The sequence below is a fragment of the Ornithodoros turicata genome, chromosome 10, assembly GCF_037126465.1.
Source record: "Ornithodoros turicata isolate Travis chromosome 10, ASM3712646v1, whole genome shotgun sequence".
NCBI classification, from domain to species: Eukaryota; Metazoa; Arthropoda; class Arachnida; order Ixodida; family Argasidae; genus Ornithodoros; species Ornithodoros turicata.
Window position 1 is genome coordinate 7,689,428 of NC_088210.1, and position 11,740 is coordinate 7,701,167.

At 48.2% G+C, this 11,740-nt stretch overlaps 1 protein-coding gene across 1 annotated transcript in view; it reads left to right on the forward strand.

The window, feature by feature from the left end:
* Nucleotides 1-6,843, forward strand: part of LOC135371087 (paired mesoderm homeobox protein 1-like) — a 44,057-nt gene extending 37,214 nt beyond the window's left edge. Inside the window, exon 3 of the mRNA XM_064605088.1 lies at nt 6,590-6,843. Coding sequence (XP_064461158.1) covers nt 6,590-6,787 — 198 coding nt within the window. The 3' untranslated portion in view covers nt 6,788-6,843. The remainder of the gene's footprint in view (nt 1-6,589) is intronic.
* Nucleotides 6,844-11,740: the final 4,897 nt, after the last annotated feature.

Consider the following 11,740-nt stretch of genomic DNA (forward strand, 5'->3'; position numbering starts at 1 on the left):
CATCTAAACACAAGTCCCCAAAAGATGACAAAGAGACACTACATAACTCCACTAGGTATATGTGACCCAGAACAAAGCAAACTTTGGCAGGTCCCACAGGGCACACCAAATAGAACCCTCACTTACAAAGGATTAGTACACACGGGCCAAGATCTCTAAATGGAGACTTCCAAGAAGGGCCAATGTCCGGGTCCAGTCCGAGGGACTCTTGAAATTTCCATTTAACAAGCAAGATAATGAAAAGACGAGGCACAGAAAGTTTGAGAGGGAGATCCAAAATATGTAATTAGAGTATTGAGTAGAAAATACCATAAAATGTATTTTAAATAGAGTACAAATACACAAAACAAAAAGTATTGAGTAGAGTACCAAAATACCGCAAATTGTATTTCAAATACAGTATTTTAAATACAATACTCCAAATACGTACAAGTCTGGTGTGGACTAGAGACGGCCGTCACAGTGACCTCTGCGTCATTGCTTCAGTCGAACCCGTGGTGGAACAGAAGCACAGATTGGTTTGCTTAAAAGTGTTGCCATTGTTGACAGAAGGTTAAAAAAGTAATCGATTACTCAGCAATTGATTAGCGAAAATTGTAATCAGATTACTTGGAAAATTACTTGCTCACAAAATTAATTTATTACGCTAAATTTACTGAAAAAGTAATTGATTACTAGTAACGCAATTACTATTAACGCGTTACGTACAACTCTGGTACCATTGTAGGTCCTCGCCCCCCCCCCCCCCATCTTTCTCTCTGTCTCCCCTCGTTATCATTTTACATCTCATGCAGTCCCGTCGGCATTGGGGTAGTGGGCCACAACTCATGTGATGAATTTCCCTATACTTCATCATCAGCGCATTTGTTGTTGTTGTTGATTGTATCTTGTATTGGAAAGTGTTTAGCTAGATCCACTGCCCTTTCCAATGAAAAAATAGGGACAAAATACGGGACAAAATTATGAAGGACAAAATACGCATATAAATAAATGATACGTTCAATTCCGCCTCCTATATGCATCCGCGATCCAGATTTCTTTTAGGAAACTTAACTGGGGGAAATCTAGCAATTCAGGATGCAGCCAGTTTCTAGATTGATCGATTGATCTGTGAAAGACAAAAAAAAATAAAAAATAAGATATTAGTCCCAAGCAGGGTTGCGGAGTTGCCACTCCGAGGTTGGAATGATTCCGGAATCATTCCAGATCAGGGATGGGCATAAATATGTTTTTTGAGTATTTAAATATAAATACAAAATACTTTGTTGACAGGGGTATTTAAATACCCGGGAACGGGAATGGAATTAGGCATTTTTTAGCACGCGGAATGGAATTGGAATGTAATGGTCTGGGTGTCACACGGTCAAGGGCGATGGTTTGGTTTGGCTTTAAGGAAAAATAAAGTGGAGATTTTGGCTTCACTAGTGTGAGGCCCGCAACCCCACATCACTTGTACCAGTTACTTTAGTGGAAACTCCTGTAATGATGATGCCAGTGCAGAGGAGGAGGAGGAAGGGAGTAGGAGGGCGAAATAACCTTGTTTTTGTGCTTTTTCCGTGCTGGGTAATGTCAATCTACTCTATAGCACTGCTGAGCTAGCTATTACGATTACCGGTCCTAATTATTTCATTAGTGGAATTAAAGGAATGGAATGGCCTTTCCACACTCTTAAAAAAGAACTTCACCACATAGCACGCACCTAACCAATCATCACCCCGAATGACAACGTTCTCGCCCTAGATTTGTTGAAAACGGGAGGAGGAGCCTATTTTGTGCCGTGCATAATGAGCACAAAATAGGCTCCTCCTCCCGTTTTCAACAAATCATGGGCGAGGACGTTGTCATTCGGGATGATGGTTGGCTAGGAGCGTGCTATGTGGTGAAGTTCATTTCTAAGAGTGCAGGAGTGGGAATTGACCATACCTTTTCATTCCGAGGAATTGAAAGGAATGGAATTATCGCAAATCTTCATTCCTCGGAATGGAATTGGAATGGAATGGGTGATCCCATTCCGCAACCGTGGTCCTAAGTCGCTCGGGACTGGCTACTCCAGGATGGGGTGTTTAGGGCTCGTTATATGTAAAACAAATGAAAGGAAAGGAAGTCGGGCAAAGTTTCTGGAACTTGGGGGTACCCACATCGCTTGCTTCACTAATCAACGGCGGATTGGGCTGGTCGATGTCATCTTTGTTCCTCGGTGGAGGTAGTTTTACTTGTGGATCTGGGTTGGATTCTCACGTTCCACTGATCGCTTGAAATCAACTGGCCCCGCGACGGAGCTTTCTGTAGTGCACTGCCGAGAACCTTCGGATTCAGCCGGAACCACGGAGCAGGTAGGAGAGACAAGAGGCGACTTACTCGACTCTTCCGCGATCAGACAGAGCAAAGACAGGCTGCGCTATCTGTAGGACGGGGTTGGAAGCAGTGTTGCCAAGTGGGAGGAGTCCGCTCCACATCTAGAGGGTTGGTGTCGCCGTCTGGAGGGAGGAATTTCGATCTGGAGGCTGGAGGGGAAATCTGGAGGTTTCGTTTTCGGTTTACGAAATTTATGAAGCAGCGCGTAGAAGCGTATGTCTGTGTAACAATCCTGCCACAGGGAAATTGTTGAATTGACTTTGCTTTCTTTTTTTCTGCTCCTACCATGATCCAGCGCCGAAGTAGAGGCTGTTCAGCGCAACCATTGGCGGAAAAAAAAAATAATAAACAAGGACACCGAATTGCACTGGACGTTTGGAATACCGTTCTTGGTGTCTGCGTTAGGGTTGGGTCTGTGGTTTGGACTAGGAGGAAACGTCCTGCACTTCATACGAACTATGACAGCGTACAATTCCACCGCCACATGGACGGATCCCTGTACGTCAGCGAGTACTTCGCAAGCTGGAAATATCCAAGACTATATCCCAAACTGGAGCTTGCCGCATATCTAGGCACTATAATTTTGTATTCCATTGTTTCTGCTATATGTTGTAACCGCATCTCCAGCCGAGAGCAGCAGTTTTTACGATGCAACTATGTCTCATGCAAGTGTGCATGACAACGTTGAATCGAGTTAATGTTTATAAGGCGGTTTCTGGAGAAAATTCAATCAACAGAGGTTTTTGGTCGAATTCTTTTTTTTTTCTTCATCTGCATCTGGACTCCTGGAGAAGACCTGAAATGACTTTGCATCACTGGCGGCCGGGAAGATGCTGTTGTCACGTGATGCTGCGGCTCGACTGTCATTGGCTTTAGTTGCGGGCCTCCGTCCCTCTGCTCCGCATGCTCGCCCGTTGCCGTGCCACGTCATCTGCTCACATGAGCCGGCGAGCTCGCGCTACAGCTCACACCTGGATATGTGTTGTAAATACAACCACATTCTAAGCACAGACACTTATGCTGCTCATAATTGTCACAAAAAAGGCGTACTCCTCCCGTTTCCAACAAATCAGGGCAGATAACGATATCATTTGAGATGATGAGATGGAGCGTGCTATGCGGTGAAGTTCATTTTTAAGAGTGTATGCGTTGGGGACTCCCATAGATATGTATGTAACCGAAACCGGAAGGGGAGAGGTGATGTCACTGGAGTGGCCCCCAATCTCGGTTTCACTTCTCAGAACAACAAACACCACCTAGATAACACAAGGCCTCATCATGCACGCCGTGACGTCACGCTGCAATCTTAAAAATGAACTTCACCACATAGCACGCTCCTAGCCAACCATCATCCCGAATGACAACGTTCTCGCCCCTGATTTCAAATCAAGGCAAGTCAGTCCCTCAAGGTCAGTCCCTCGGTTGCTTCCCTCTGATACTTGGACCAGGTCCCCCAAGGTCGCAATTTTCCCATGTATTTGTTCCTATCCCGATGCGTGCAATGCCGGAGGCCGCCCTTAGATACCCCATTGTTACCAGACGTTGGCTTGCGTGGATTGTAGCGCGCTAAAGATCCAGTTGAAGCACAATCCAAGCCAGGCCAAGTCACCCAAGGAAAAATGGACGACTGCAGCGCCTGCGGCGCCTGGTACGACAGGTACGCCATGTGATGCACGCAGCCGTGCACTAGATCCTTCCGATCGCTCAACACGTTTAAAAACGGGACCAAAAAGTGAAACACGACAGAGAAAGTTGTTATACGCGTTTTATTTGGCATATAAAGACTAGATTCATTCGCAGAAACAACAAAAACATTTTGCCGCTAAACTTAGCGCGCTGAAGTGATCCGGAACGGCAACAGTGGGGTATCTAGTGGCGGCCTTCTTCGTTGCACGCTTTTCCGAGGTGAGTTTGGGATACCTGACTTGGACGGTCGCCAGAGCGTGCCTAAGCAAGCGACGTCGCGCTCTTGTTCTTGAAAGCGATGTTTTAACAAACGTAATGGAATTTAGCATCAACTGAGGAACAAGGCCAACTGGTGAACGAAGCACTTCTGTAAGTTTATATACTTATTCGAACGCTGAAAAAACTACTTCACTCCTTCGATGATGGTTTGCTTACAATGTGGAGAAACATCACACACTTGTCGGTGACACCTATATTGTCCAAAGTTGGTGTTGCAGATGCCTCCTAACTTGCTTTTGAAGTCGTCATAGAAGACACTGAATTCTTCATCACTTCTTTGTGGTTCCTAGTGAATTTTACAGGGGTTTCTGAAAGGTCGTGTTCATCCTGGCGCGTTTGGAGTTCGTTGATTCGCGACGAGCATGCGTAGATGACATGCAGGCCGGGCAGTCGTGACGTTGCCCACATACGTGAGGCCGACAACGGCAAGCCCTTTCAACATCACCACCACCACCACCAGGCCGGGCAGTTTGAATAAACTGAGGGCACAGCACCTAGCACCAGTCGTAGTCGATCGCTTTCGATTTCAGTCGTCTTCCCAGTGGCCTCATCGCTGTGCGTGAGTTTCGCGACAGTTCAAATTGCTGAAAATGCAGTTCGCAGACCTGCGAGAGAATGAGGACAACCGTATTACAACAAACATGTATGCAAGATCCCACACGGCATTCCAGTGGCAGTGGCTTCAAGTTTGCTTACATACCTTGGAGCGAATGATCGGTTTAAAATCTGCGCGTGGAATCGCCTTCAGCTACGATTCTTTGAGAGCTTCATCCTTTGGGAACGAGAACACATGCACTATTGGGCCTTTGTTGCCCTTATGCCATTAAACCCATGATCTCTCTCTCTCACTATTGGGCCCTCGTCGTTGTTGTCTCGACAGCGAGGAACGTAGCACCGGCCCATGTGGAACTGACTCACCAACATCGTTTCAGTTAACGGACACTGCCTGTGTCTACATAGAGCGTTCCAAAAGCATACGTACCTGTCACTCGAGAACCCTGACAATGCAGTATGCGACGCACAGGCCAAAATCTCACGAAACAGACACTAGAAGCATGGAGAGATGACCGGCAAGTTGCACAGCGCTTGCATCAGCATGCATCGGGCCATCGGATTCGGGATCAAGCTCGGGCAACTAGCGTTACGTCACACGCAGGGAGAGGGAAGCATGAAGAGGCCTTGCGTTATCTAGGTGGTGTTGGAACAACTGGGCTCCTCCTCTCTTTCCTTCCTTCATGTTGGCCACACAGACGTTGCTGTCGTCACGACTGTAACCAAAAAAAGGAAAAGACAACAAAGACGGATGGAGGACAGGCAATTTCCACTAAAACGCGTACGCCTCGCTATGTCCTCAAATCAGAAGCCATAGCCGTGTCATTCGGCGCTGCGGATGGCAAAGACCTTATTGTTATTCGGTGCGGGTAGATGCCAGCGCCGTAGCGCGTGGCAGCAGAGGCACGTCTTCGTCATCACACACGCGCCGCCACATCACTAGAACTCCAGCCTTCCGCGCTGCTCGATCGATTGCAGCATGCCTTCGATAACCTCCGACCAGTTCCCACGCGTGCAAACTCTTTAGCTTAGGCCTACATTCCGCAGGAGTTACGCACCGCCACCCACGTTTTCCTACGGTCCGACGCCATCAAGAAATCTCTTCCCCCCCCCTGCTCCGGCCCATATCCTGTACTCCAGAAATCGGACAAAACCTTCTGTATAGCCATCAACAGCAGGCAAGATACGGTCAGCGTCGATAGGCTGAAAACTGCCTTTTTGGAGAACCCTAACCTCATGGCCTCGTCGCCCCCCGGGCCATCGCCTGTCTACGTAGCTTCCACCAGCTCCACCAAGCGCTCGCCATCTAAGCATGTATTGCCATCCGAGCTTGCATTGCTCACCAAGGCCGATCGCTCCTCGCGGTTTTTGGCATGGGGGAGGGGGGGAGGGCTGTAGTGCCACCCAGCCGAAGACGAAGTTGATGCGCCACCAGCACCATATCGCAAGGCGCGAGCTTTCTTCAACGGTTTTTGGCCGCCATGAGTCTACCCAGTCTGGCTCTGGCGGCCATACAATAAACGTGTGTGAGGACGAAGACGTGCCTCTGCTGCCGTGCGCTACGGCGCTTGCACGTCTTCGTCATCACGCACGGGCCGCCACAGGCAAGTATTGAACTTAGTTCAGCTTTGCCGAGTCTATAGCACCCTTGGGTCTTCCTATCCGTAATGCGTGCACGACGCAACTCTGTCTTGACGATATGCCATTACTTTTACAGGTCTGGTTCCAGAACCGTCGAGCTAAGTTTCGACGGAATGAACGGACGGCGCAACGGACGAGTCGCACGGTGTCGGACGTATGCAGCCTCACACCAGCGTGGCATCCAAGGATGAGTCCTATCCAGTTGTCCCACTACAACCACGACGCATCGTTTGCCAATTACCACTTTGAACAAATCTCTACTTTTCCCACATAAATGTGTACATGACAATAATAATAACAACAATAATAATAAAACGAGAAGAGCCTTTAGTCCCTGTCTGTGTGTTGATCCTTTTTCTTTTTCGAACCGTATTACGGCTCAGCATTTACGAGATGACCCAGTCGTCGAGCCACGGTCTTTTGAGGTGGTCGACGAAACAGTAGCCGAGGTAATTTCATTGCTACAATAATTATCTCTCCTCCAGCGATCGTCCTCACACGGGCTATCCCACCTACACGCGTCCGCCGCACTACGTAAATGCAATATATTTTAACCCGGCTTTCTTCTGATATCACCGCAAGGTGTGTCACATCACATTCCCTATTCTGCTTTCGTCTTCGTGTCCCAGTAACGGTTTCAGGAAAACGAGAAATATCACGGATAGAATCAGCCTGAAATAAATATTCTGTCGGTTGTGAGTATGCAGCCGTGGCGTCAACTTCGTGTCCCCCTTGCATTGTTTATTGCTGCGTTCAACAATATGTCAGTAGTATAGTTTAATACGGCATAATAACGGTGCCTGTATAAGAACCATACGGCATAAGAACCGTACTGAACAACGACATCCTTTTTCTAATCCAAGATGGCCGATTCTAATCCAATTCTAAGCCAACATAATCCAGTTCTAAGCCAACACAATCCAGTTCTTAGCCAACACAATTCATTTGTAATCCATCACAAGCCAATCCAAAGCCATTTCATTGGCCGCCATTAGCCCCGCCCACTTCACGTTGATTGGTCCACGCCAAGTCACATCAGGGGAACCAGCCCACAGCTGGACTAGAGGCCGTTGTACCAAATAAAGATTGAAATCAACAATTGTCTGAAGCTGCTGCCGACAAATTCAGGTTAGCCAATCACCGTTCAGTAGGCTTAGCGTGGACCAATCAGGGCCAGCCAGCGGTAGGCTTAGAATGGACCAATCGTTGGAAAGGGCCAATCAGCGTGAAGTGGGCGGAGCCAGTAAAGAGTTGCGCCATCTGGTGTCAGTGGGCTTAGAACAGGCCAGCGAGGGCTAATCGGTAGGCTTACATTGGGGACGGCCAATCAGAGCGCTGGGACGGTGATCAGTAGGCTTTGGCTTAGGCGTCTGAATCAGCAGGCTTAGAATGGACCAATCAGCATGAAGTGGGCGGAAAGTTGCACGCCACAGGGTTAGTTTGAACATCTGAGATAAAGCCGCAGCTGCCATCTTGCGGGCGCGAATAAAGGCTATGTTCAGCGGGCCAATCGGTGGCGGCGGCCAATCAGAGCGCTTAGAAAGTCTGGGAGAGTGATCAGTAGGCTTAGAATGGACCGATCAGCGGAGCACAGCGATCGGCGTGCACCAATCAGCGTGAAGGGGCCGAGCCAAGTAATTAGCATAAAGGGACGGAGCTACGGTCAACCAATCAGCGATCAGTGGCTTAGCATGGGCTAATCAACGTGAAGTGGGCGGAGCCAAGCCAACTAATTAGCATTAAGGAGCGGAGCTACGATCAACCAATCAATGATCAGTAGGCCTAGCATGAGCCAATCAACGTGAAGTGGGCGGAGCTAATGGCGGCCAATCAGATGGCTTTGGAATTGGTTTGTGTTGACTTAGAACTGGATTGTGTTGGCTTAGCAGTGGATTTTGGCTTAGAATTGGATTGGAATTGGCTTAGAATTGGATTGGAATTGGATTAGAATTGGATTAGAGAAAACTCTTGGCTATAGGACATATATTTATACTACTGATGTGTCTGGAAACTTCTTGCTTCTTTAGCACGCGCCGGGATGAGATGTACCGTTTCGTGCCTGCCCTCGAAGTTTCTCGAAGATGATTCGCAGCAATATCGCTATCTGGGGGCTTAATCGCTTCATCGTCGTTACGCTCGTTTGAAGCTAACGAGTGGCGGGAAAATTCAAAAGGGTGAGCACGTGATAAAACACGTGCACGGCGCTCTTCGCCCCATACGTGAAGACCGTGGTATACGTCACGCGCAATGTGTCACGTGCCCACCTTTTTGAATTTCCCGCCACTCGTTAGCTTTTAACGACCGTAACGACGATGAAGCGATTAGGGCGGGGGCTTTTTTTTGTGACAATTATGAACAGCATAAGTGTCACAGAAAAGGCACACGGGGGGGGGGTGTCAGAGTAGCTTGAAACTGAACTTCACCACATCGCACTCCCTGCGCAAACCAATGCGACAAACGATAGGAATATCGCTTCTGGTTCGAGGAGAGAGGGCGCGTACGCCTTTTTGTAAATTTGGATACATGATAATTGAGACAAAAAGACGTGCGCCCCCCTCTCTCTCTCCTCGAATCAGAAGCGATATTCCTACCATTCATGACAATGGTTGTCGCAGACAGTGCTATGCGGTTAAGCTCAGTTTCAAACTACTCCGACGCCCTCCTCAGTTTTTAAAGTGTACACTCTTCAAAATGAACTTCACCACATAGCACTCTCCCAGCCAAGCATCATCCCGAGAGACTTCGTTCTCTCCCCTGATCTGTTGACGCCTTTTTGTGACACTTATGCAGGAATGTTAATCGTCACAAAAAGGTGTACACCCCGCGCTTTCCACAAATCAAGAGTGATAGAGGTATCACCCTGTACAATGTTTGGCCTTCAGCGTGCTATGCGGTGAAGGTTTATTTTTAAGAGTGTACGCCTCGCACGTTTACACACTGAATCAAGGGTAACAACAGTATCATTCCGCATAACGGCTGCCACTGAGCGTGTGATGGGGTTTAGTTTCGTTCCAGGAGCGTAGGTCTTTGAACGACGCAACTCTGCCTTGACCGTATACCATTATGTTTGCAGGTCTGGTTCCAGAACCGTCGAGCTAAGTTTCGACGGAATGAACGGACGGCCCAACGGACGAGTCGCACGGTGTCGGACGTATGCAGCCGCACACCAGCCTGGCATCCAAGGATGAGTCCCATCCAGTTGTCCCATTACAACCACGACGCATCGATGGCCGATTACCACTTTGAACAAATATCTACTTTTCCCACATAAATGTGTATATGACAATGATAATAATAATAATAATAAACGAGAACAGACGTTAAATCGTGTCTCTGTGTTGATATTTTCTTTTCTTCTTTTTTTTTTTTCGAATCATATTACTGCTCGGTATTTACGGGATGACCCAGTGTGTGAAGCATGGCTGCTTCTGACGGGGCCTCTAATTGTATGCGGATACTTTAATGCGAGCCACAGTCCTTGGGACGGTCGACGAAACTGAAAACGAAGTAATTTCATTGCTAGTTACCTCTCCTCCAGAGATCCAGTGGTGCTCACACGGGCTCTCCCACCCGCATGCGTCCGCCCCACTACGTAAATGCAATCAAGTTGACCCGAGTTGCTCCTGATATCACTCTAAAGTGTGAAGCCGAGCCTGGCACAATAGGGTTCAGATCAGCTCCCTATTCGGCCTTCGACTCCGTGTCGCAGTAACTGTTTCAGGAAAACCAGTAATATCACTAACTGGGTGAAATTCAGCAAGGAACCTGCCGCCTCCACGGCATGTGCTTTGCTCGACTTTGTAAAGATATCCTTGGCGAACAGCTCTCATAAATTTACCACCCGGCCATTATACTTTCCCCTGGCCTCCGGTTCTTCAACCTCCGTGCGGCGTAACGTCGTGCGCAGCGACGGGGTCTGAGAACTGGTCTTCAGGTCGACTGGATCGCCTACGGGCGTGTCTTCGCTGCTCACAGTAGGTGTACGTTGAAGGTAAGGCGGACTCAATCGAGAGAGTTCGGCGAGCCTCTCAATGTTTGTACTCCGACAACGAAGGTTTGGAATACACTGAGAGCTATTGGAGGCCTCCCAGAACCTGTGAACCCGCTCGTCACTTAATCGGTGACGTGGCATCAAAGGACCCCAAAGGCATATCCGAAGGCAATCTCAGTGATCTAGATCCTGTCGTTAGTCGGAGTGGCTAATGCCTAGCTTCTAGCCACTCTGTACACTCTGAGAGAAAAAGGTAGAATTTCCTACCCAAAGTTGGAGCAGGACGGTACTTCTACCATTTCGTGCCAATCCACACTCGACTTCTCCCCCGCGGGTATAAGCGTCCCTTTCCCTTGTGCCTCTCTCTCACGTTTGCTCTAAGAGAAAATGGTAGAATTTCCTACCCAAGCTGGTAGAACGACAGTTTCAACTCTGTAGCTTGTTTCTACTCTGCATGGAGTTATACCCAAAAGGTAAAACTGGTTCGAGTATAGAAATGTGGTTGCAATGCAGCTCTACCGAAATGGGTAGAAAGTCTACCTTTTTTTTCTTAGAGTGTAGCCGACAATTCTCCAGCGGACGGTGTCTACGCAGTGCCGCAACTAAAGTCCATCATGCAAGGTCAAAAACGGCGCAGCTCGCCCGGTCTAGACTATGGGATCTCCTATCTAGACCCGGTCTATGGGATCTCCAATCACACCCTCAAAAACCTAGGGGTCGACAAGCTTGAAGCTCTCATCCATGCTAGTTATCCAGCCAATACTACCCTTTCAGGTGTAAATGTAGCTATTTAATGAAGTCTGGACCTCATGGATGGATGCATGCTATCGCACTGGAGACGCGCCTGGGTGACACCTGTTCTAAAGAAGAGGAGACCAGAAGGTCAACTGTCCTATTGCTCCCGCACAGTTCTAACGTCATGCGCTGGCAAGCTATTGAAGGGTATAATCCACAAAAGACTGGCTTGAATCCTGGAGCGAGGCGATTGCATTCCTGATGACATCCTGACGGAGCCTGAGCTTCTGTGGAGCACTGCCAGAGGAATAGCATCACCGAAACCTTTATAGAAGATTGGCGTTTTTCTACCTACCCCAGACGGATGCACGGCAATAAATCAGACGGACGTTTAACCCTCTTGTTTATGTTCAGGTGAGAAAACAATTCCCCCATGCTTGTTTTAGGAATAACAATGAATGAATGCATCGTAGTTTTGCCGTGCACTCAGCAGATCGTAGA